Source organism: Chlorocebus sabaeus, chromosome 8, assembly GCF_047675955.1.
Source record: "Chlorocebus sabaeus isolate Y175 chromosome 8, mChlSab1.0.hap1, whole genome shotgun sequence".
Classification (NCBI taxonomy): Eukaryota; Metazoa; Chordata; class Mammalia; order Primates; family Cercopithecidae; genus Chlorocebus; species Chlorocebus sabaeus.
Genome location: NC_132911.1, coordinates 90027073 through 90054342, shown reverse-complemented (window position 1 = coordinate 90054342; position 27270 = coordinate 90027073). Strand labels below are relative to the sequence as shown.

The following is a 27270-nucleotide window of genomic DNA, read 5'->3' as shown; positions in this document are numbered from 1 at the left end:
TCTCTTAGTAGTGTAATTATAGAAAAAGAAAAACAAAGATAAAAAGAAATATCATTGTAAATCTTCAGGTGGCAACACTTAATGCCATTCAATATGTCTCCTCTCTTTTGTTTTCAGTCTCCTGTTTCCACACGTCATTTATAAGATGATATGAACATGACAGTTTTTCAGTTAGCTTTCTGAAGTTCCTGTCCAAAAGCTGAACATACCTACATGCTGTATGAAAGATATTCATCTGGGCACTGAAGGAACTATGCAGCTGAGTCTAATATTGGAGAACTTACACATCTTCCTCTTTGATGTATAATAGTAGGCCCACACAGAATGTCCAAGAATAGCCTCCTTAGACTAGAGGGCACTGCTTCAAGGAATACATCTCCTGAGTTTGGAGAATCTCCGATATTCTGAGTACTGTAGTGCACCAGGAACGCAGAATACGTCATAGCCTTTTGCTCCTTATATTAGGAATCAAGGAGATTTAGAAGCAGAGACTCTAAATCTATATCTATGTCTTTGTATATCTATGCCTATACCTTCATCTGAATCTTGTCTCTATCTTTATTATCTATTTAGGTATTTATAAAAATTAACAGGATTTACTCTGTTACAGAGATTTGACCTTAAGCAACTATGGGAGGTAGCTGGGCAGTCTCTACAAGGCTGTTGTCCTTAAGTCTGATGCTGGGAACTTGAAGTACGAGTAATTCAGAAAGGACAATATATGTAAAAGTGAGAGAGAGCAAAAACAAATTGGAACTCACAGGCATGAGTTGAAGACCAGGAAGATGGATTGAAATCTGTGCCAGTTCTCATGACCTCTGACCTCAATGGTGTGGTATCTTGCAGAAGTTGAGGTCCATTATCATGGAACTAAATATACATGCTTGTCCCAGGAGCCGTAAAAGCTGAAGGAGGATCTCACAGAAGGTGGAAGAATTGTACGCTCAGTCACAACCCCACATTAATGAGGAAAACCAGCAGATACATGACAATGACAGCAATTATGTGGGTCATCACATGTTAAACAATGAATGTTGTAAAAGAAAAACTGCACTATTTGTTAAAAATGGCAAGATAGATTTCATATGAGCTACTGAAATAAGGGAGAGAGACTTCAGTATAGAACTGAGCTCAACTCCAAATACAGCAAAGACAGCTGGGGATTTGTAGTCAATGAACAGAATGACGGGGTTAATGGATGGACAGTTACCAAGAAGAGCTTGATTGTATATCAAGAGTGAGGAGATTCTTGCTAAGCTGAGCTCAGCTGGCCAAGGATGAGGCCTGGTCAGGAAGAGAGATCAAAGGAGCCTGACTGAAGTTTGGTCATGGGAAAAGTTCTTATCAGTGTGAACTACCAATGCAATTGCTGTTTCACTTCTGTACTCCACATCTCACACAGACATCTTCCTTATGAGAATTCCTTCCTTATGAGAATCTTCCTAATTGAGAATTTAGGAAAACGTGGTTCAGTCTAGCCAAGGTAACAGCTACAAAACGACTACACTCCCATTTGGTGGCCCTGGTTCTTCTGGACTTATATATTTTCCTGTTGTGAGATCCAAGGCTTGGATAGTGGATTCCCTCACCATCTTCCCTAAGAGTAGATTGTTAGGTAGGGAATTTATTGGTGGGACAATGGTCACCTTTGTCCCATGCTTCTGCTTTGTCTCTATTGCAGCCAAGGGCAGATCTGACTAGGCTCGTGAAACTTTAACCTACTTTGCTTGCTTTTAGCTAGTTTCACTGTTTTAAAAGAAAACTAACTCTAAACGAATGTCACATAGGTAAGCAGTACATCACAAGACTCCCCTGAACTTCCCTATAGATACCATCTCTGACGTATGTATGGGTCACAGTGGTAGCAGTTGCCTACATTGTTTTTCAGGAACCTAGAGTCAACACTTGTCCAATTTAAACCAGGTGAGACCACCACCCCTCCACCTGGGTGGGCCTCCACGAATGTCTGACGTGGGATCTTTTGACATCAGAGTGCCATTTATAAGATGTAATTTATAAGCTCCACCCTCATATCATGATAACATTATCATTTTCTGAACATCCATCCTGTGGGGAGCCATGAAGCTTGAATGTGCTTGCACAGAACATCAATTATCTCACTTGTCCTTATCCCCAGTCACCTTTCTTCATGCCTCAGACCACCTACTCCTCGATCCCATAAATATTCTTAAACCCCATCTTTAAGGAGGCAGATCTGAGACCTGTTCTCCCATCTCTTCACTTGGCTTAAAGAGAAAGGAATAAATCCTTTCTTTTTCGGAAAGCTCATCATCTTCATCATTGGCATACCGTGCAGTGAACAAAATAGGCCTGGTTCAGTAACACAATCTTTTGGAGAGCTTTCTGGTATTCTTTTCACACTCCCAGGTCCTTGCTTTTTGAGACAAGAAAGAAGGCACGGTTTTATTTGGGATATGGACCTGGTCGTGTTTACTGAAATCTATATAGTTTTTTGTTTGTTTGTTTGTTTGAAACAGAGTCTGGTTCCATCTCCCAGGCTGGAGTGCAGCAGCCCACTCTCAGCTCACTGCAACCTCCGCCTCCCAGGTTCAAGCAGTTCTCCTGCCTCAGTATCCCTAGTAGCGTGGGCACCACCACGCCCAGCTAATTTTGGTATTTTTAGTAGAGACGGGGTTTCGCCATGTTGGCCAGGCTGGTTTTAAACTCCTGATCTCAGGTGATCCACCGACCTTGGCCTCCCAAAATGCTGGGATTACAGGCATGAGCCACCCACTGCACCCAGCCCTATATCACTATGTAGTATTATCAGTGAATTTTCTTGGATCCAATCTGCCAGAAAATAGCCAGTTTTCCCAAACCAAAGCAAAACCAAGCAATTTCACTTTCACTTACTCTTAGGGGACAATTGAGAAATACTTTACTAGACCGACGTGGTGACTCATGCCTATAATCCCAGCACTTTGGGAGGCAGAGGTGGGTGAATCATCTGAGGTCAGGAGTTTGAGACCAGCCTGGCCAACATGGGGAAACCCTATATCTACCGAAAAATATCCCCACAAAAGTTAGCTGGGTGTGGTGGTGCATGCCTCTAGAGCCAGCTTTTAAAAGAGAGACAGAGAGAGAGAGACAGAGAGAGAGAGAGAGAGAGAGAGAGAGAGAAATTCTTATTTCCTAGGCTTAAATGTGCTCCAGGCTTATGAGCCTTTGGAAATTCTCAGGACAGGGCTTTTCATTATAAAGTCAACAAACGTGGGAGCCACTCTTAGACTTGTAGGTTAGGACAAGACAGTTAGGACCCTCCTTCCCTCTGTCCCTGGGGCCAGTTCTTCTCCTGTACTTTCTGTTCACAATTTTCTGTATGTGACTAAAGCTACCAGAATGATAGGTGACTGGTTAAATGACAGGCTTATGTTTCAGGACATTTCCCTCCCTTGCCTTGCTAATTAGCTTCTGTGAATATAAGCCTGATAAATTGTTTCCTGAAAGCTTAGTGATTTAAAAAAAATGTGAAGAAGAGGGAGGCAAGGCAGTAAAAGGATAGTGAGCTAATTCCTCCATGTTCGTGGGAAGAGGTCAGTATTTGCTTTCTAAAGTTGAGATATTTAGAAATAAAAGTCTTTTTGTATTATTTAGAGTTATGAAGGCAACCACCAAAAAGATCTAAAACCATACACACTTTAAAATGGTTGGCTTTTAATCCCAGGGATTTGGGAGACAAGGCGGGAGGATCACTTGAGCACAGGAGTTCAAAACCAGCCTGGCCAACGAAGTGAGACCCTCGTCTCTACCAAAAACAAAACAAAACAATAACCACCAAAAACCTTAGCCAGGTGTGGTGGCTCACACCCGTGGTCCCAGCTACTTGGGAGGCTAAGGTGGAAGAGTTACTTGAGTCCAGGAGGTCAAGGCTGCACTCCAGCCCAGGTGACAGAGTGAGACTCTGTCTCAAAAAATAAAATAAAATAAAAAAATAAAATGATTGTTTCCAAAGGAGGGAACTGAGAATGCATTTTGGAAGCAGTGAAGCAGAGCAGGAAGCCCCAGCTTTGTACTGTAACCCATGTCTTCTTGGAAATTCCTTTTTTTTAAAATCTGAGTACATTATTTTGATAATAATTGAAAGACAAGTCAGACCAAAGCCTTCTACATGTTGGTCTCTTTTATTGAATGTGTCACATATATTTTGTTACTTATTATTTTTTGTCCCCATCTTCCACCTCTATTTTGTTAATTATTAAAACCAAGCTATACTTAATGAAAAGGGAACAGAAAGGACAGCATTATTTTATTTCAGGAATCCATCAACATCCTTTGCAGCTACATAGGCAGGAAAATCTAGAAATTGTAATTTATATAGAATTTGAAAACTCTTCAATTACAATGGATAGAGGGAAGAAAATACAACTCAAGAGAGTGTTTGGATATTGCTGGGGCACGAGTTTTTTACTTATTAATATCATTGGTGCAGGAATTTTTGTGTCCCCCAAAGGTGTGTTGGCATACTCTCGCATGAACGTGGGAGTCTCCCTATGCGTTTGGGCTGGCTGTGCCGTACTGGCCATGACGTCAACTCTTTGCTCTGCAGAGATAAGTATAAGCTTCCCATGCAGTGGAGCTCAATACTATTTTCTCAAGAGATACTTTGGCTCCACGGTTGCTTTCTTGAATCTCTGGACATCCTTGTTTCTGGGGTCAGGGGTAGTTGCTGGCCAAGCTCTGCTCCTTGCTGAGTACAGCATCCAGCCTTTTTTTCCCAGCTGCTCTGTCCCAAAGCTGCCAAAGAAATGTCTGGCATTGGCCATGTTGTGGATTGTAGGAATTCTGACTTCTCGTGGTGTGAAAGAAGTGACTTGGCTTCAGATGGCTAGCTCGGTGCTGAAAGTGTCCATACTGAGCTTCATTTCCCTAACTGGAGTAGTGTTTCTGGTAAGAGGGAAAAAGGAGAATGTAGAACGGTTTCAGAATGCTTTTGATGCTGAATTTCCAGATATCTCTCATCTTATACAAGCCATCTTCCAAGGATATTTTGCATATTCAGGCGGGGGATGCTTTACACTTATAGCAGGTAACAATCCATTGAGGAAAAAAAAAATCTAAAATCATGACATTGCATACAGTATGAAATGCCTATCATTTGTTGTATTTTGAGTCTTAAATGATTCAATGTTTCTTTCTTCTTTGTGACTTTCTAAATCAGATCATGCCTGCCTTGCACTTGTTACCTACTCTTAATTATCTTCCTGTTTATTCTAAGGTACTTATTTGATTGAACAGCTTCTCTTTTTCAACTTTCCTTTCTGGGACCACAGATATGTGACTTCTGTGTTAATCTGTTTCCTTTCTGTTAATGGATGAAAGCTGGGGTTGTGAAAATATTCCGCACCCATGAAACTATAAATCCAGGAATGATCCAATGCTGGACTATGTTTGTGTTGTAGGTAGGTATGACACATTGAGGCTCTAAGTATTTTTATTTACTTACTTTTGGAATTATGTTTTATATTTTATTATAACTTTTTCCTTTCATTGAAGAATGTAGTAATACAAACTGATTTTACATGCAACTGACCTTTTTCACATCAAGCATTCTAATTAATGATAAAGCTATAATTTTCTTGTGTGCATTATAAAAGCTGCCACCCTACAACAACCTTGGATGCATTTAAAAGTTAAATTAGGGCTGGGTGTGATGGCTGATGCCTATAATCCCAATACTTTGAGAGGCTGAAATGGGAAGATTGCTTGAGCCTAGGAGTTTGAGACCAACCTGTGCAAAATAGTGAGATCCCTCTCCTCAGATTTCTTTTTCTTTCTTTCTTTCTTTCTTTTCTTTTCTTTTCTTTCTTTCTTTCTTTCTCTCTCTTTCTCTCTCTCTTTCTCTCTCTTCTTTCTCTCTTTCTCTCTTTCTTTCTTTCTTTCTTTTCTTTCTTTCTTTCTTTCTTTCTTTCTTTCTTTCTTTCTTTCTTTCTTCCTTCCTTCCTTCCTTCCTTCCTTCCTTCCTTCCTTCCTTCCTTCCTTCCTTCCTTCCTTTCCTTCCCTCCCTCCCTCCCTCCCTCCCTCCCTCCCTCCCTCTCTCTCTCTCTCTCTCTCTCTCTCTCTCTCTCTCTCTCTCTCTCTTTCTTTCTTTCTTTCTTTCTTTCTTTCTTTCTTTCTTTCTTTCTTTCTTTCTTTCTTTCTTTCTTTCTTTCTTTCTTTCTTCTCTTTCATTTTTGACAGGGTTTTCCTCTTGTTGCCCAGGCTGGAGTACAGTGGTGTGATTTCAGCTCTCTGCAACCTCCCGGGTTCAAGCAATTGTCCTGCCTCAGACTCCAGGGTAGCTGGGACTACAGGTGTGCACCACTATGCCCAGCTTATTTTTGTATTTTTAGTAAAGACAGGTTTTCACCATGTTGGCCAGGTTGGTCTCGAACACTTGACCTCAGGTGAGCCAACTGCCTCCGCTTCCCAAAGTGCTGGGATTGCAGGCATGAGCCACCACACATGGCCACCTCCTCAGATTTCTGAAAAAATTATCTGAACATAGAAGTGCACACTTTTAATCCTAGCTACTAAGAGGCTGAGGTGGGAGGATCGCTTGAGCCCAGGAGTTTGAGGCTGCAGCAAGCTGTGATTGCACCACTGCACTCCAGTTTGGGCTACAGAGTGAGACCCTGTCTCAAAAAAAAGAAAAATAAATAAATATATAAATAAATAAATAAATAATAAGTTAGCCCACAATGCAAAGATACTATAACTAGGATTATAGGAGCCCGAAAGAGGCTCCCTTCCTTCCGCTAGCCTCCAGACGAGTACTCCCTGGACACCCAAAACAGGAACTTCTCCAGCAGTTCAGACCCTTTGACCGCAATGACAGCACTGGGCAGCTGACTGAAGTGGGTGCCAAAGTGGAACAGCATCTTCTTGATTCACTCAGGACATCAGAGAAGAGCAACAAGTGCTGGATTTTTGCCTTGCACTTTTACTATGCTCTTAAGCATCGTTATTCTTATATATTCGGGGATCATGTACAGGTTTACTACATGGATTTATTTGTATAATAGTGAGGTCTGGGTTTCTAGTGTACCCATCACCCTAACAGTGAACATGTACCCAATAGGCAATTTTTCAACCCTTAGCCCCCACCCACTCTCCCCACTTTTGGAATCATCAGTGTCACAGTTTCCTCTGTATATCCATGTGTACTCACTGTTTAGCTCCCATATATAAGTGAGAATATACAGTATTTGATTTTCTGTTTTTGGATTATTTCTCTTAGGATGATGGTCTCTAGTTGCATCCATGTTGCTGGAAAAGACATGATCTCATTCTTTCTATGGTTGCATAGTATTCCATGGTGTGTATATACCACATTTAAAAAAATCCAGTCATGCGTTGATGGACACTTAGGTTGATTCCATGACTTTGCTATTGTGAATAGTGTTGCAATAAACATGCAAGTGCGGAGGTCGTTTTGATATAACAATTTCTATTCCTGTGGGTAGAGATGCAGTAGTGGAATTGCTGGGTCAAATGGTAGTTCTGCTTTTTGCTCTTTGTAGGTTCTTAAGTATCTTTAAAGAGTAGAGAAGCATAGGTATTGTAGATTGCTCTGAGGCTATATACCCTTCCCTTCAATGTTAGAAGAGAAATTTTCATCTTTTCATTTTCAAAGTCAGTCTTTTCCCTTGAATTCTTTATCTTTTCCCTCCCATCACCTTAAGGACTTTTCTTTCACATTCTTTTATTTCATTTTTTCTCAACTTCAACCGTTTTTAAAAAATCAATTTTTTTCCTTGTTATTTAAATATGTATCAGACTCTTAACTACTGAACAAAACTTTTTAAAATCTCAAGTCCCCCGCCACTAATTTATCTATCATTCGTGAAATCACTTGAGTAGCCACCATCTTTTCAAAGACTGTTTTTAAAACCCTGTACTAGTGCCTCAAGATGAGTAAGATACAGTCTTTATCAAAGAGGCTTACAGTCTAGTAGGAGAGGCAATACCTAGATTTGGGTCTGCCATTACCAACTATAGCAAGTATTTTCTCCTTTCCAGTCTCTTTTTTTTAATCTGCAAAATGTATATCATGGTTTAAAATCACTATAATTCTTGCCTTATAAACAAATAATTTGATACAGTATTTAATAGATAGCCATAACGGAACAATATAATTACTTTGGAAATCAGCAGAAAGGTCACTTTTTGCTGTCACTGAGTGGAAAAGGTGGCAATTTGAATTGAACCCACAAAATTCCAGAAAAATATGAGTGAAGCCGTGGAGAATAGAAGAATGCAGCATAGATAGAAGACAAGGTATGTAACCTCAGGTGACTACAAAATGGTTTCCATCTGAGAGTCTTGGTATTAGATATGATTACTAAGGCAAGTACATACAAAGATGAAGGACAAAATACATAGGGTTGATTACTAAGGCAAGTACATAGAGAGACGAAGGACAAAATGGCATACGGTTGGAGGGAGACAGATGACTGGACAATGCCAACTTTTAAGCAGGAGGTAGAGAAAGAAGATTCAATGAAGAAGCCAGAGGAGGCTCAGAGTGTTATAGAGGAAAATCAGAATATGTTTCAAAAAGCTGGGGATAATCTATCTTGTTAAATGCTTCAGAAGTCAAGGAGCATGAGGACTGGTTAGAGCACCGTCACTGATAATGTAAGAAGTCATTGGTGAATTTTGAACATGAGAGGAAGTCAGTTTGCATTGAGTTAAAAATAAGGTATTGAGAAAAGAAAGTTATGAGGATATTTCTGTTTTACGTGGCTTGTGATTAAATGGGCCAATTTCAGCAGCTGGCATAAAGAGCAAAAGTTTCTCATTGTTTCTTGCTTTCAAGGCTAGAAGCAATATTTCTGGATTTTTATTTGAGCCAGTTTCATTGTATCCCATTGCAGAGATGTGTCATTGTTAGATAATTATTGTCAGCTGAAAATATATTTACAGAATTTATTCATGCTGACCTATAAACTGTTATAGAATTCCTCACAAGCCTGTAGTGGTGAACAAAAGTTGGAGGAATTTCAGTGTGTGCTGGAGTTGTTAATCTACAAAATAAGTCTTAAGTACATCTAAGTTTTAAGTAACACTTTTACTTGCAAAATAGTGATTTGTAGACGGGTGATTTGTAAGGTGTAGGAATACCTATCTTTTTTTTTAATTTATATTTTTTAACACCCAGGCTGGAGTGCTGCTGTGCAATCATAGTTCACTGCAGCCTTGACCTTCTGGGCTCGACTGATCCTCTCACCTCAGTCTCCTGAGTAGCTGCGACTACCGGCACTCACCATCATGCCCAGCTAATTTTTGTGTGTGTGTGTGGATTTTTAGTAGAGATGAGGTTTTGGTATGTTGCTCAGACTGGCCTTTAACTTCTGGGCTCCATTGACCCACCTGCCTACACCTCCCAAAGTGCTGGGTTTACAGACGTGAGCCATCACAACTGGCTGGAATACCCATCTTCTAAGTTCAAGAGTCAAGGATATTTGTTGCCTGTTTGGCTATTATAACTTTTTGTTATAAATTAAATTGTAATCTCCATCTCCTTTTTACAAATCAAGTACACGATGAGAACAAGTAAAAGGCTCAGAAGAAAGTACAATTAATCCAAAAAGTTGCCCTTTTGTCCCAAAGCTTTAATAACTATAGTAATTAACAACAACCATATATTCAGCACTTATTATATGCTAAACACTAGGATTGGAATCTTGTTGTCCCTATAGTTTTCACTATAAGGAGATTGAAACCTTGACAGCCAATACATTGTCCAGAAGTCCCACAATAGTAAGTGGTGCAGGCAGGGTTAAAATTAAAACCTTCTCAAATTTTTTACTGTTCAAGTTCTTAATCAGCTCAGATTAGTCTACCCCATGGGCATTAGATCCAACCCCTGGGCAGACACAGATAGAAGAAATTTGATGTAGTCAAATGGTAGATATTTATTAGCAAAGGGGTTGGTTTTAAATAGCAGAAACCCACTCACATTAGCTTAAGCAATAAAAGGGGAACTTACTGGAAGGATTATGCTATATTTTAAGAAATATTTGGGCAACCAATCTTCAGGAGCCACAAGAAATAGAGAAACAGACTGAACGTGGTGACTCACATTTTAAATCTGCACTTTGGGAGACCTAGACTGGAGGATTGCTTGAGGCCAGGAGTTCAAGACCAGCCCAGGCAACATAGCAAGACCCCGTCTCTATAAAATAAATAATTAATATGAAAAAATAGGGAAGTTCTAGAAATTTTAAAAAAATTGTTTTCTCATCTTCCTTTCTTTTTTAAAACCATCACGTTGCTTTTCTCTTGACCTTTGGTTCAAATTCTTGAGATAAATTTTCTTGTATACTGAAAATGATTGGCTTCCGGTGGATCTGAGGTTTGTTCTTTGTTCCTTGCCACTGGGCAGGGCACAGGGTGCCATTGTATATTATGGTTAGAGATGATCATTTCTTCATGGCACAGAGCAATTTTCCGGGTAGGACAAACTTTGGGGAAATGGTGTGATGAATGGAACAATATTTAACATAAAACTGTCCTAGAAAATCCACTCTATATGATGCTAAATTACAACTTTTTTGGCCTTCTTTGCACTTAATATTGGCATAAAGGAATGGTCAAGAGTACACAGGGAGAGAGAAGTTATGATGGACTCTTTAACTCCTTTCAATATACGGTATGAGAAACGTATAATAGGAAAATTTTGCTAGCCAGGGAGAGAGTTTCCTTTCCTATTTTCCAAGAAGTAATTATTTTCCTGAGATCTGAAGGAAGGGTAGAGGTCAACTAGGCAACTAGGAAAGAACATTCCACATAAGAAAACAGACCCTATGGCAAGAAGGGAGAAGACATTGTTGAGGAACTGCAAAGGTCAGTCTGTCTGTATCTGTCTATATATGAAACACAGATAGCAAGAGAAACTAACACATTGTCACATAATATATCTCCATAGCACTTAGTTTCTTTTCATACAGACACTTTCCATAGTTTCATTATTTTAACCTCTTATTTATGCAATTATTTAACCATGTGTAGCTTTTCTTCTTGAGGTCAAACTTCATGTAGTTTCTGCTCACTGCTGGATTCCCATTATCCAAACTCAATGCCTGGAGTTAATAGATGAGGCTAAACACGTAAGTAGGCTTCAAATGGTACAGGACTTACGGGCTCCGATTTCATTTTTTATTCTTCAGTCTTTCTTCAGAAATTTTACCATCTATGGAGAAAATGAAGCATATTTCATATTTTTCTTCATTTAGCTATATTAGGCAGGTGGGTGTGTAGCAGTCCACCAGTGTGTGCTTGTGTGTATGTGTGTGTGTGTGCGCGCGCATTTCAGTGTATGTGTAGTGGTGGTGGCTGAATGAATAGGAAGAGCCTAGCCCAATTCTTGACACATGGAGCGATGCTGGTAGGAAAGTAAATTAGTATAATGTCTATGGAAAACAGTATGGAGATTTCTCAAAGAACTAAAAATAGAACTACAATTTGATCCAGCAATCCCACTACTGGGTATCTATCCAAAAGAAAACAAATCAATAGGATACCTGCACTCATGTTTATCACAACACTATTGTGTGTTTGTATATACATATGTATACACACCACAGTATACTACACAGTCATAAAAAATAATGAAATCATGTCTTTTTCAGCAACATGAATGCAGCTGGAGTCCATCATCCTAAGTGAAATAACTAAAAATAGAAAGAGAAATATTATACCTTCTCACTCATAATTAACTACAAAATGTGTACTTATGGATGTAGAGAGTAAAATGATGACCCATAGAGACTTGGAAGGGAGAGGGAGTGGACAGGTGGCTGATGAAAAATTACTTAATGGTTACAATGTACGTTATTCAGGTTATGGATACCCTAAAACCCTGACTTGACCACCACACAATCTATGCATGTAATAAAATCATAGAAAAGGCATAACCATCCTTGGTATGCTTGCACCCCATAAATTTATACAAATACAAAAATATTAATCTAAAAATAATGAATTTTAGAAATAATGTTTACCAATTATGATTTTGTCCTCTTTTGTGTTATAGGGGAGCTGAAGAAACCCAGAACAACAATTCCCAAATGCATATTTACTGCGTTACCTCTGGTGACTGTAGTTTATTTACTGGTTAACATTTCCTATCTGACTGTTCTTACACCCAGGGAAATTCTCTCTTCAGGTTTGTATGCAAATGGCTAAAACAATAAATAAAGTGCTGGTCCTTTCAACATACCTTAACTATCATTTCACCAGTCAGGACCACTGTTTACTGTTCATTATTCTGTGTATATAATCAACTTATAATTTTCTAAAATAACAGAGGGCCAAAGGGAATGATTTGTCTTAGAAAAGATATTCATCTTCAAGCATGGTTATGCCTTTTCTGATAGTATGGAAAGATGTATATAATGTTGATGTATGCTGTAGATCAGATTCAAAATATTAGTATTCCTTTCATGATCTCATCTCACCAGAGTGACACTATGTAATCAGTGTTTACATCTATTGTAAAACTTTCAAAATGTTTGAGTCTCAATGTTTTTCTAGGTGTCACAAAAAGTGATCAATTTGAAATGTAGAATATTGGCAGTCAAAAGAGTAGATGCTAATGTTCAATTGATGCATGTAATTAATATTGATGTATAAAGCAATACGATTTACCATGAGCAACTCTGAAATTCATGGCGGCAAAGCGTCCTGAACATATTGGAAATCTGACCAAAAAATAGCTATCTTAGAGGCCAAATTGTAGAATAAAGAATAAAAGAATGAGAAAATATTAAATAAATACACATTTAAAAATGAGTAACAGATTCAAGGAATAAAAGGAAATTTGGAAAGAAATGAGAAACAGGGAAAGTGGAAGACTAGCAATTTCCTCAAGTCAGCATTAAACCACCTCATGAGATAAATCTATCACCCAGTAACTTTAGGACTAATCTCTTTTGAGCAGCTATTATTGTTTTGGTGAATCTTTGAGGTATGGAGGCAAACCTAAGGGAGATTTTGATAAAAAATTCTGGTAAACTTTCCTCAATTCTTATGTTACTGCCCTGCAGGGTGCTGCCATATGGTATCAGTGCTGATTCATAATAGTCTAGGTATCTTAGGCACTTCTAAACTAGATGGAATCAAGCTTCTGAGTGTCTGTGAGAACAAACCAAATGCAAATTCAGATCAGAAGAAGCAGTGATTTATTAACTACCTTGATTATGTAAAGAATAAATTTACAAAGTTAATAGTGGGTGTGGTCGGGGCTGCTGGTCAGCTAGCACTGTTGTTATGGTTCATTGAAGCTGGCGTCTGTTATGACTACCAGTGCTCCATCCATACGGGCTGTTAAAAAGTCATGAATATCTCCTTTGGTGTCATAATGGTTACAGCAATTTTGTAGGCGGCACAATGGTTTTGGCATGTGTGGAAAACTCATGAAGTATTTTGACCATCATCACTTGTAATTTGGCTACAATGCTTATTTTTTAGGCATATCATTTTTAGACTTTTTGTTTAAATTCTAAATTAATGTTTCTGAGTCCAAATATCTGCATGTTTATTGTACAGGAAATTTAAATTAAGAAAAAAATCAGAGTCATACATGAAAAAGTACATGTATAGGTATAGTAATCATAGCTTTATGTATGATAGCAAAAATTAAAAATCATAAAAATATCCAATAAACTTGAAACAAATAAAAAATTTATGAGAAATCTATATAACAGAATATTCTGTGATTTGTAAAAGATGATATTGTTGATGGACACTTGAAGAAAAGGGACAATGTTTATAATTCAATAATGAGGAAAAAGTCAGGATGTATATAATTATGTAAAACAGTAAATAAGTAGCTAGTAATGGTGATCAACAGGAATGATATTGTATGTGATTTTTACTTTATTGTTTGCACTGAATATTACACATTTTCTTTAAGGTGCAAAATTTGTATAATAAGGGGGAACTTATAAGCAAAAGAAATAGGTTTTTTTTTGTTTGTTTTTTTTTTTTTTTTGAGACAGAGTCTTGCTCTGTTGCCTAGGCTGGAGTTGAGTGGCACAATCTTGCTCACCGCAACCTCCGCCTCCAGGGTTCAAGCGCTTCTTGTGCCTCAGCCTTTCGAGTAGCTGGGATAACAGGCATGGGCCACCACACCTGGCTAACTTTTGTATATTTAGTAGAGATAGGGTTTTGTCATGTTGGCCAGGCTGTTCCGACTTCAAGTGATTCTCCCTCTTGACCTCTCAGAGGGCTGGTATTACAGGCGTGAGCCACCAGGCCCAAACCTAGGTTCTCAAATTAAGAAATTTTAAAGATTAAGAGATGTATTTTTTTCAAATAGGTATATGTAAAAAATGTGAAAAGTTCCCAGACGAATATAGAGCATCTATGATATGGCATGAATTGTATGCTACATTTTATTTAAGGAACATTGAAAGAATTATACCAGGCTGTGATAAATATTAGATTCTAATATTTGTGGTTTACATAGAAAAAGAAACAATGGTATTAATTATGTAATGTTTTCGTCTGTGTCCATGTCAGAGCTCTGACTTGTTTCTTCACATGTTTTCCTCCTAGGGAAACAAAAAGCCTTTATTGTGAATAAGTACCACAACTGAGAAGGGAAGGGTGTTCTTCTAGAACAATGTGTATGGAAATGACGTAGTGAGAAGCCCTGTCCCAGCTTTGAAAATTGAGGATTTCGTTGTTCCCAAAGTCCTGCCACAGACTGCTGACAGGGTGCTCACATTTGGTTTTCTTGAGAGTTCCATGCCATATTTAAAACTAGAGAAAATTGGCATAGGACAAGATAATCTAAAACGGTAAATACATTTTATGGAAGCAGAAGCTGAGAAGGTTTCCCTGTCCAGATACAACCTAAAAGTAGCTGGTCCCAAATACCCAGATATGGTTAAGAATTTTGGAAAGATAGCCAATGATAGGCAATAAATAAATTAATTAAAAATAATAATAAAAGAATTTTGAAGAGAAAGTGAGAATTTTAGAATCATTTATTGGTAAATTAATGAAATTATTTTCCGAGGTCAATTTTGTAACATCATCCTTATTTTAAAATGTGTATACCTTTGGACTCACAAGTCCCACTTCTAAGAATTTACTCTAAGGAGACTTGAACAACTATCAAGAATGGAAGGCATGAGTGTTTGCATTAAAGCCCATTTTATATTAGCAAGAAATTGAACATAAACTACAAATAAAACAATATGAAATGGGTAGATAAAGTCATTGACAGTTATATAATGGAATGCTGAGAATTTGCTAGAATAATTAGATGCATGCAAATGTACCAATAAGAGCAAGATGCACCTGCAAAAACAAGCCTAAGTGAGCGTACACAAACATGTACACTCATACACAACCCTAATCGGTGCTTATACATTCATACAAAATTTCTGGAAGAGGATCCAAACAGCTGTTAATGGTGGTTACATTTGCTGCACATGAATGGGAGGTTGGTGAAGAGAGGGACATTTACTTTTCACTTTATGTGCTTCAGTGCTATTTATTTTACTTTTCACCCAAAACATATATGAAATCATTTTTAAAAGAAAAGAAACAACATGTGGAAAGTGTAACAAAGAAAAAACATCCCTTATGGCATAGAGCTAAAGATGATGTAGAAAGATGTATCGTTTTTGCCAGCCAGCACTGACAGAGCTGCACCTGATCCTCCTCAAGTTATAACTAACCACGTTTGTAGAATGCACACTGGGAAATTGAAGGGGAATTTCCTTTGCATTACTGGAAAGAAATACTTTGGAAATGTGACTGAAAATGTGAAATTTATGGAGGTATGGGTGTCCAGGAAATACAACTAACAATATCTTCCTGAAAAGAACAATAAATGAGATAGGAGATATTTTTAAGGAAGATCCAAAGTTGTAGAATAGCACTAAGGAAAACAAGTGAAATGGCACTTGAGGCTATTTAAAAAGGGTTACAAAAATTAAAGATCTTTAAGAACAAGGGCTATTAATGATATTTTAATTTTGTCACATTTGGGAAGTCCTACCTTGTGTTATAAGCCAGTATGTTGATGTCCCAAAAGTCCCTCTAGAAACCAACCTTGGTACAAGAGCATAGGCTCCAAGGACACGTACCCCAGGGACCTCAGGCCCCATTGTGCTCTTTCCATTGAAAAACTGAGAATTTGTTTCTCTCTGACCAAGTGATCTGTCCTAGCATATATTCACATAATATGAACTGAATCAAGTGAATTCTCACAAACAGTGGATGCTTTTCTTCACAGGTTTGTGTTTTTCCTGTGGACTTTTATTAAATTAGTACCCGTAAGGTCTCTTATCTTTCAGCAAAAAAAAAAAAAAAAAAAAAAAAAAAAAAAAAGTAGAATATTCTCTAATGGTTAGTTTCTTAATCTCAGTACCATGAACATTTTATACTGTATAATTTTTTGTTGTAGTGAACTGTCCTGTGCATTATAAGATGTTTAGCAACATCCTTGGCCTCTACTCACCAGATAAGAGCAGCAACCTTCTACCTCCCCAGTTGTGACAGCCAAAAAAGTCTCCAGACATTGCCAAATGACCCTGAGGAGTAAATTCAGCTCCAATTGAGAGCTACCGGTCTATAGAAAAGTCCCAAATGTCATACATATTTTTAATGGTGTGTAATTTATTTTCTTCATCTACGTGGTTCCTTTTTCTGCGGAGTATTTCAAATTGCGCTGTGCTGTGGGAAAGTCTCATTCTGGTGTCAGTAGTGTTGCACTGTACTTTTTGGCCTCTGAATGTAACTATTAAGACTCTATAAACTAGTTTTAGAACATAAGCATGGATTCAATCGTCCATTCAACAAAATCAATTCATTTCACAAGTGTTTATTGAAAGCCTACTATATGTCTGTCACAGAGTGATCCACTAGTTTTATAGAAAATAAATGGATTGTCCTTGCCCTCTAAAACATTCTTGGTCTATTGGGGAAGACATATAAAATGATAACCATTTACACTACAGTGTGATAGGGCTCAAATAGACACCTTTAAAAGGTGTTATGTAAGTTTAACTAAGGAAATAAACAATAAAATTAAGCAAATTGAATGTTATTCCTTAAGTTTATGTTTTTATTTTGAAATAATATTAAAAGGTTTATCATTAGTATTTCTCTTTTAACACGTTTTCTTTTGTGTATTTTTGTTTTCCTGCAGATGCTGTAGCTATCACATGGGCTAATCGAGTTTTTCCCTCATTGGCATGGATTATGCCTTTTGCTATTTCTACCTCATTATTTAGCAACCTTCTGATTTCTATATTTAAATCATCGAGACCAATATATCTTGCAAGCCAAGAGGGCCAGCTGCCTTTGCTATTTAATACACTTAATAGTCACTCCTCTCCATTTACAGCTGTGCTGCTACTTGTCACTTTGGGATCCCTTGCAATTATCTTAACAAGTCTAATTGATTTGATAAACTATATTTTTTTCACGAATTCATTATGGTCTATATTATTAATGATAGGAATACTAAGGCGGAGATACCAGGAACCCAATCTATCTATACCTTATAAGGTAAAATTTGATTTTCTAATTCTTTTCTGTGTGAAAGAACAGATATTGAGTATAACTGTATTTCAGATTATAATCAAGGCATCTATAAGTAGATCTTCTGAATACTCAGTTATTGTGAAACATAAGAATAATCTGGTCTTGGTTTTACTTTTCATTTTTATTGGCTAGGTTACTCAATATAAAGTCTCTTATATTCCATTTAATGGTTTATTAGAGAGAAAAACAGTTCTCTGGATGGTTAGACAGATCATTATGAGTCTTTTGAACAGACATTATTTTGTCTACTTATGTAACTAGTTATGCATATGAATGTCTTCCACAGTCAGGGTCAGATTTAGCAGATGAGAAACAGAAGAGGCAAGGTGAGGTCACAAGTGACAACATCCACTGTTCTGAAACATCAACTTACTTTGTTGGCAAATTCCAGTCTTTCAACTTTACTTATTTTAAACTGACTTTCAGTCTGGATGAAAAAAATTTTCACAGGAGAGGAGACAACCATTTAATTGTAGAAAAACAAACAAGCAGCAAAACTTGGTAGCATAAGAATGTTATTGGAGAAAGATGGCCCTGACACTGATGATCAGAATAATAAAATAATCTTGGTTGCCTAGGTAGGTTGTTCAAAGCTTGGCTTGGATGATCACCTTTAATCCTCTCAGTAATAGAAAGGTGGATTCTATTGTTATTCCCATTTTACAGATAAGAAAACAGACTTAGAAAAGTTAGGTCACTTGCCCAAGCTCACACAGCGTGGATTAGAGCAAGATTTAAATCTAGGCAGTCTCTTTAGAGTGTTTGACTCTCGCTAAATACAAAATACAAGAAAGAACTGCTGAGAGAACGAAAGCAATGTTCCCATCACCAACTATGGTTGATTTATGTCCTTCTTTCCTTTCCAGCCTTCTTTTCAACTTCTTCCATCCAGTCATCTCTTAATTGCTGTGTATTTGAGTATTAGTTGTCAAGAGGCAACTATATTTTAAGCACCTTGCTAGGTACTCTGAGTAGAAAAAGAATTAAGACTTGGCTCCTGCCTTTAAGCAGGTTATAATCTATCTGGACAGTCATGTAAACCAAAAATCATGGTGTGAGAGGAAGCTCAGAGAACACGTAGGGAGAGAGATCAAATCTACAGCAGGGTTGATGGTCGTAGGCCCCCTTGGATATGCCTCCCTAACATCTACTCTCTGTATAGTTTCACATGGTGGATCGTTTTAATATGTCTTTTGCTGTTTTCTCATCCACACTTTTGTTAGATCACTGACCCTAATACATACAATTATAAAGAAGTTATGAACTGGGGGATAAATTTGTTATACACAAATAATAGTATAAGATAATCATTAAGAGCTTTGGGCTCAAGTCCAGTTGCTTGGCTAGTAGCTGAGTTTAGTCTTGTTATTGAACCTCTGAACCTCAGTTTCTTCAGATCTAAAATGGGAAAAAATAATACCTACCTCCTATTAACATTGGATGTATTAAGTAAGCTAAAGCATGCAAACAATCCAGGGTCTGACATTGATGGCTATTATTGCTTATATTATTATTCAACTTATGCTTGCATCAGAAAGGAAGGCAAGGCAGCCTTAAGTACAAGTGGCTAAAATTTGTCTTGTATGCCCCCAGAAGTGCTCTTTTCTTTTCTGTCAATTATTTGATAATGGATACTGAGCCATGAGATGATAAAGTATCTTTATTTATTTATTTATTTTTTTGAGATGGAGTCTCGCTCTGTCACCCAGGCTGGAGTGCAGTGGCGCGATCTCGGCTCACTGCAAGCTCCACCTCCTGGGTTCACGTCATTCTTCTGCCTCAGCCTCCCGAGTAGCTGGGACTACAGAAGCCCATCACCACATCTGGCTAATTTTTTTGTATTTTTAGTGGAGACGGGGTTTCACCACATTGGCCAGGATGGTCTTGATCTCCTGACCTTGTGATCTGCCTGTCTCGGCCTCGCAAAGTGCTGGGATTACAGGCGTGAGCCACTGTGCCTGGCCTAAAGTATCTTTTTCAGGGATGCTTTATAAACTAAGAAGAGAATTTTTTTTTTTTTTTTTTTTTTTTTTTTGAGACAGAGTCTCTTCTCGTCCAGGCTGGAGAGCCTGGAGTGCAGTGGCGTGATCTTGGCTCACTGCAACCTCTGCCTCCTGGGTTCAAGTGATTCTCCTGCCTCAGCCTCCCAAGTAGCTGGGATTACAGGTGCCCACCACCACACCCAGCTAAGTTTTGTTTTTTTAGTAGAGACTGGGTTTCACCATGTTGCCCAGGCTGATCTCGATCTCCTGACCTCGTGATCCACCAGCCTTGGCCTCACAAAGTGCTGGGATTACAGGCGTGAGCCACTATGCCCGGCCAAGAAGAGATTCTTAATGATTAAATCCCAACAAATGATCCTCTAATGAAAGGGTTTTGTTTCATAAATTATGACTAGCTGTGTTATATATACCTTTGGGGAATGTAGATTCATATCAGTTATATTTTATATCAATTTTCTCCCTAGGATGGGTAACGTTGTAGAGAACTCTTATAATTCTAACACAAAGCAGGTACCAAGGACTGGTCTTTAAGGCTTTTGGCAAAACAAAAACAAAACATAAAACAGGGAAAATTGTTTTAGCTAAAACTTTTGTCTTGATTTTTTTTTTTTGTAATATGCTGCACCTATAAAGTTATAACATTTACCTGTCAGTATTTACCTGCATAACAGAGGGTCTGAGGATGATTTTTCTGTTTTGTCATGAATTTCTTACTGCCTTGAGATATTTTCCAAAGAAGATTGTTTTTACTTCCATTGGGCCTTAGAAATTCCCTCTTAACAGATTCATGGTACCCAGATCAATAGATTGTGATCTTATCAGCAAATGATTCTAGTTATTTCCATTCATGGACAGTCAAATGCTAGATGCCCATTCCCTCCAACCTCACAATGAGTCTTCAACGTCTCCTTTCACTCAGGCATTTATCTGACTTCTAAGCCAGGTTTATTCAACTTTACAGCTAATTTAGCCTGTTTAATTAGCTTGTATGTTTGCATTTTTATTTATATAAATATGCAGGTATCATTCATGGACGTTCATATCTAATATTTTTTCAAACTTTGCTCTTTTCAGGTGTTTCTGCCATTTCCATTAACCACAATAGTCATCGACGTCGGCTTGGTTGTGATACCATTGATAAAGTCTCCAAATGTGCATTATGTCTACGTGCTTCTGTTAGTTCTCAGTGGATTACTATTTTACATACCTTTAATGCATTTTAAAATAAGATTGGCTTGGTTTGAGAAGATGACTTGCTATTTACAATTACTATTTAATATTTGCCTCCCTGATACGTCTGAGGAACAGATGTCAGAAGTGCAAACTGTTAAAAAATAGCCTTCTAAAAAACATATATCAGATTCCAAATCAAGGTTAAACACATGATAGAACATTCATGGTGAAATTCCTATGGTAACTATTTTTTTCTCAAATGAAATAAGTAACGTATACAAAAGTACCCAAGACAGTGCCTGGCTTCAAAGTCACTAAGAAATTGTTATGCATAACTAAAGCTCTGCTTTGTGTGGTAAAAAACTTAAGTCTTGGTTTGCATAGCTTGATAGAGTGATTATACATCTCCCATTCTCTCATTCTTTTTTCTGTATCCCACCCCTTTTCAACTGAATTTGTGGGGATCCTATAATAAAAGTGAATGACTAAAAATTTTAAAAGCATTTCTTATCTTCATCTTTCCTGAGTCCTTTTTTTTTGAGGCGGGCGGGGCCAGGGAAGATGCTGATTTGAAGATGAAAAGAATACTTCCATTTTTCTAGTTGGCTTTTCCCTTCTAGAATGTAGCACTTTTTTTTTTATGTTTTATTTTTATTTTATTTTATTTTTTTTCATCGAGATGGAGCCTCACTCTGTTGCCTGGGCTGGAGTGCAGTGGCGTGATGTCGGCTCACTGCAACCTCCACCTCCTGGGTTCAAGGGATTCTCCTGCCTCAGCCTCCTGAGTAGCTGAGATTATAGGCGCCTGCCACTATACTCAGCTAATTTTTTGTATTTTTGGTAGAGACTGAGTTTCACCATATTGGCCAGGCTGGTCTCAAACTCCTGAACTCGTGATTTGCCTGCCTTGACCGCCCAAAGTGTTGGGATTACAGGCGTGAGCCACCGTGCCTGGACCCAATTTTTTTTTTCCAAGCTAATAACTATTTTAGAAGCATGGGGCTGGGCGTGGCAGCTCACATCTGTAATCCCAGCACTTTAGGAGGCTGAGGCAGGCGGATTACTTGAGGTTAGGAGTTCAAGGCCAGCCTGGCCAACATGGTGAAAACCTGTGTCTACCAAAAATATAAAATTAGCTGGGTGTGGTGGTGTGCACCTATAATCACAGCTACTCGGGAGGCTGAGGCAGGAGAATCACTTGAACTCAGGAGGCAGAGCTTGCAGTGAGCAGAGATCGTGCCACTGCACTCCAGCCTGGGTGACAGACTGAGACTCTGTCTCAATAAAACAAGAAGCATGAATCTTTAGGTTAATTTTCTTTGAGTGCCTTTAAGAAAAAATGTTAGGCCGGGCGCGGTGGCTCAAGCCTGTAATCCCAGCACTTTGGGAGGCGGAGACGGGTGGATAACGAGGTCAGGAGATCGAGACCATCCTGGCTAACACGGTGAAACCCCGTCTCTACTAAATATTACAAAAAACTAGCCGGGCGAGGTGGCAGGTGCCTGTAGTCCCAGCTACTCGGGAGGCTGAGGCAGGAGAATGGCGTGAACCCGGGAGGCGGAGCTTGCAGTGAGCCGAGATCTGGCCACTGCACTCCAGCCTGGGCGACAGAGCAAGACTCCGTCTCAAAAAAAAAAAAAAAAAAGAAAAAAAAGAAAAAATGTTGACATGTCTTAGAAGAACAGCATTACTGTGTCTTCATTTGATTTATTAATAAGTGTGACCTACTGGGAATGATGTAGTTGTATATAAAGTGTGTGTAATAGATGGCTAAGTGGATAGCATCCCAGGAGTCACACTCATCCAGTATCATTCAGTTTAAAAAATTCATCCACATAGCTTAGAATTTTAAAAGATCTGGTAGAGTTGTCTTCAGAAAGTGGGAATGTGGGAAGATGTCCAGTGACCTTTGTTAGCCAGCTTTATTCCCGGCCTCCCTTTATCCCTCAGAGGTGGCATCCACAGGTGTGGAAGGACTTGTCTAGTTTGAGGAACTATCCCCTGGTGTGATGGTTAGTTTTATGTGTCAACTTGACTGGATCATGGGGCCCAGACATTTGATCACAGATTATTCTGGATGTTTCTGCAAGGGTGTTTTTGGATAAGATTAACATTTAAATAGATAGATTCTGAGTGAAGCACAATGCCCTTCCTATTGTGAGTGGGCCTCATCTAATAAGTTGAAGTCCTTGATAGAACAAAGACTGACTTCCCCAAGAGGGAATTCTGTCAGCAGATGGCCTTCGGACTAGAATTGCGACATCAGCTCTTCCATGGGTCTCTAGCCTGTCAGGCCACCAGGCCACGCTACAGATTTTGGACTTGCCAGCCTCCAGCCTGCATGATTCCGTGAGCCAAGCCAATTCCTTAAAAATAAATTCTCTCTCTCTCTCTACCTCTCGCTCTTTCTCCATATACACATCCATGGGTCTGTTTCTTTGGAGAAGCCAATAACATATTTAAGTTAGCATGGTAGATATCTATTTATAGCATACTACTTATTTATTCCTAAGACAGTTGCCTTATGTGGGCCTCATGGTTCAACATTCCCTTCACATAAACCTCCACTACACTTAGACAACTGCCCAACTTTCCTCTTTCTATGAACTTTCAACACAGTATGTGACAAAATACTTCCTGAGCTTAGTTTCATAGACGTCATCCGCATTTTATAAATTCAGGATCAGAGCTTCAGATTCTAGAGACCTGGACGATATTTAAATTACAAGTGAGAAGTACCAACGATTTGACTGACATTAGATTTAGAAGAAATCTTAAATGTTTACAGCGGCCCCACAAAGTAACTCGCTCATCTATGTTTGTATACTGCCAGGGATGGGGGAATCACTACTTGCTAAAGATGCTGGTCCTATCTTTGGACAGTTTTGTTTTCCAAAAGCTTTTCCTAATAATATGAAGCTGCAATGTAATTTCTATCTGTTAGGTAAGTCTAATCATCTTTCACATGATATCCTTTTAGATATTTGGTGATAACCATTTTGTGGCTCTGTGTCTTTTCCAGATTAAAACCCCCTAGTAGTCCAAAGTTGCTGCTTTTGAAAACCTTGAACCCTGTACACCTTACCAGGTCCTTTTCAACATAACGATGTCTTAAATTTTTATGCCATAAACATTGTAGTCTTTCTGAATGTGGTCTGACTATGGCAGAGCAGAGTGGAGCTATCATTTCCCTTATTTTAAATATTCTAGTTTTGTTCACTGTTTTGGTACCACTATACACTTAAACGTCCTATGTCTTTCATGTAAGTCATGGCCGAGACCTGCCTATTCTAAGACTGTGTGGGACATTACGTCAGCAAGTCTAATAGGTCAATACAATTTCTCAGGGAAACTTTTGTTCCACAGGAAGATAACAAGAAATTGGCTGACGGTAGCAAGAGCGGGGTTATAAAATTTCAAGACTTCAAGGAAAGTCGCAACATGAATTTCATTATAGCTTTTATATTTTATATTATTTTTGGAAATAAGGCCTTACAAAATATATGTGTAGTAAATTTTCTGCTTTGCAATTCCTTTTGTTCTACTTCAGACCACCAGCAATTCATCTTCCTGCTATGTTTCTTTTAAGAAGAGTCTATTTCGAAGCCATCTATAAAGAATTCCTGGCTGGGCGTAGTGGCTCATGCCTGTAATCCCACAACTTGGTAGGCAGAGGTGGGTTGGTCACGAGGTCAAGAGATCGAGACCATCCTGGTCAACATGGTGAAGCCCTGTTTCTACTAAAAATACAAAACTTAGCTGGATGTGGTGGCGGGCACCTATAGTCCCAGCTACTCTGGAGGCTGAGGCAGAAGAATCACTTGAACCGAGGAGGCAGAGTTTGCAATGAGCCGAGATAGCACCACTGCATTCCAGCCTGGCAACAGTGTGAGACTGTCTCAAAAAAAAAAAAAAAAAAAAAGAATTCCTTTGATGACGTTGGGCAAGGACTTATTTGCTATACTCTCTGAGTTGAGGCTTGTGGTACTTAGTTATTTGACACAGGTGTGCTGTGAAGATTAATGAGTTTTGTGTGACATACTTTGAAGTTGAAAAGTAATCACTTTTATATTGTACATATAGGGCCTTCAAGGTGTTATCTCTTGTTTGTATCATGAAATTTGCAAAGCAGACACTACCTGAGAAGCTTCTACCTCCTCTCTATTCAGAACAGGTTTACTTTTATTATTCTTTTTTTTTTTTTTTAATTGAGACGGAGCCTCACTCTGTCATCCAAGCCGAAGTCCGTTGGCACAATCTTTGCTCACTATACAACCTTGGCCTCCCAGGTTCAAGTGATCCACCCACTTCAGCCTCTCAAGTAGCTGGGACTACAAATGCATGCTACGAAGCCTGCCTAATTTGTTCGTATTTTTGGTAGAGAAGGAGTTCTGCCATATTGCCCAGGCTGATCTTGCACTCCTGAGCTCAAGCCATCAGCCTGCCTTCACCTCCCAAAGTGCTAGGATTACAGGCATGAGCCATTGAGCCCTGCCCGGAAGAGGTTTAAATAGCTTTGTGAGGTTGTATTCACTTCCTAGAGCCGCCGTAACAAATTATCACAAATTCAATTGGCTTAAAATAACAGAAATTTATTCTCTTGCAGGTCAGAAGTCTAAAATCATCCTAAGCAAATTAGCACAAGAACAGAAAACCAAACACCATATGTTCTCACTTATAAATGGGAGCTAAACATTGGGTACTTGTGGACAGAAAGATGGCAACAATTGACACTGGAGACTTTTAGAGGGGGAAGTGGGGAGAGGGGCAAGGGTTGAAAAACTAACTACTGGGTACTATGCTCAATACCTGCTGATGGTATCATTAGGTATCATACCTAAACTTCAGCATCGTGCAATGTACCCAGGTAACCAACCTGCACATGTACCCCCTGAATCTAAAATCAAAGTTGAAAAAGAAAAAGATAAAATTAAAATTAAAAAACAAATCTCCTTCTCCTTTCTCTCATAAGGTTAGCAGTCATTGGATTTAGGGCCCACTCCAAATCCAGGGTGTTCCTGTCTCAAGATCCTGAACTTCTTACATCTGCAAAGAACCTTATTCTAAGCAAGGTCACATTCTGATGTTCCCTCTAGATCTGTTTTTGAGAAGGCCATTATTCAACGCACGAAGCTAGGTCCTCCTCATTATCCAACTCCATTCCCAGTTTGTGTGGTGGCCTCTTGCAGCTATAGAGGCTGGTTCAAGAAGGCCACCCTGATTTTGCTTCTCTCTGTAGGTAGTAATTCATCTGCATGTTGGAGTTAGAACTAAAATATGAAATCTGGAAAAGTCTCAAACTTCATCCCAAGATGCAGTACTGTGAGCCTCCATTATTAGCAATGTCTCCTAAAATGATGGGATCAGTATTTCAAAAGGAACCTTAAACTAGACTTGAGAAACAGCCAGGTAATGGCCAGAGCTGAGTTATTCTGACTGATGCCAGGGTGTCCCAGCGGGCAAAGAGAGCATATTGGGAATTCTTGACAAGCAAGAACCTGGATGTTACTATTTACATCATGTTTTCTTATCTTGACTAATGATGTGGTTGTGAAGGAAATAATTGTCCTGCAATGAATCTGTTCACATCTTTCCATTAGGCCTAGGCCTCTCTGAGATGACTTCTCTCTGAGTTGCTGCTTGTTCAGTATCTTGTATGTGAAACCAGTGGGAAGAAAAAAAAGTCACTTTGCTTAAGTGTCAGCTCTGTGCCAGAGGGTTAGGAATGCTGGCGTAGTTCCCAGAATACAGGATATACGCTTATTTTCAAGCATGAGAAACAAACTACCTAAATGTAGAGAAGTCACAATAACTTTATAGGGAGCAAAGTTTCAGAATTGTATTTTGAAGTAAAGGACTTCTCTTACTTTAAGGTGTAGAAAAAAATAAGCGTCCCTTTATTTAGCTGTAAAGTGGAAGTGGGCAATGTCTCAGATCCTTCCCAGGTGTAACAAATGACAAGCATTCTTCTTGTTTTAAAAAATGTCAAATTGTATTTTAGATTAAGAGGTACATGTGTAGGTTTGTTACATGGGTATATTGCATAATGCTGGGGTTTGGGATGCAAATTATCCCATCATGCTGGTAGTGAGCATAGTACCCAATAGGTGGTTTTTCAGCCCATGCTCTCCTCTCCCTCTCCATCTAGTAGTTCTCATTGTCTCTTGTTCCTATCTTTAGGTTTATGTATACTCATTGTTTAGTTCCCACTTATAAGTGAGAACATGCAGCATTCGGTTTTCTGTTCCTGCATAAATTTGCTTAGGATAATGGCCTCTAGCTTCATCCATGTTCCTGCAAAGAATATGATTTTATTATTTTTTAGTACTGTATAGTTCTATATGTATGGTGCATATAGTACTGTATATGCACTACATTTTCTTTATCCAGTCCACCATGGATGGACATTTAGGTTGATTCCATGTCTTTGCTATTGTGAATAGTGCTGTGAAGAACATATGAATGCCTGTGTCTTTTTGATAGAATGAATTATTTTACTTTGGGTATATACCAAATAGTGGAATTG

At 38.6% G+C, this 27270-nt stretch overlaps 1 protein-coding gene across 1 annotated transcript; it reads left to right on the top strand.

The window, feature by feature from the left end:
- The first annotated feature begins 4258 nt into the window (after positions 1–4258).
- Positions 4259–21247, top strand: SLC7A13 (solute carrier family 7 member 13). The gene is made up of 4 exons (XM_008001012.3): positions 4259–5047; positions 12038–12169; positions 17171–17532; positions 20646–21247. Exons 1-4 carry the CDS (start codon positions 4363–4365, stop codon positions 20907–20909), a joined length of 1443 nt encoding a protein of 480 aa, XP_007999203.2. The 5' UTR covers positions 4259–4362; the 3' UTR covers positions 20910–21247.
- Positions 21248–27270: the final 6023 nt, after the last annotated feature.

Excerpts from the sequence above, each read along its gene's own strand:
- SLC7A13 (XM_008001012.3), top strand. The coding sequence starts at position 4,363 with ATGGATAGAGGGAAGAAAATACAACTCAAGAGAGTGTTTGGATATTGC. Across the intron at positions 5,048-12,037 it reads ATGCTTTACACTTATAGCAG|GGGAGCTGAAGAAACCCAGA; the intron begins GTAACAATCCAT and ends TTTGTGTTATAG. Across the intron at positions 12,170-17,170 it reads CAGGGAAATTCTCTCTTCAG|ATGCTGTAGCTATCACATGG; the intron begins GTTTGTATGCAA and ends GTTTTCCTGCAG.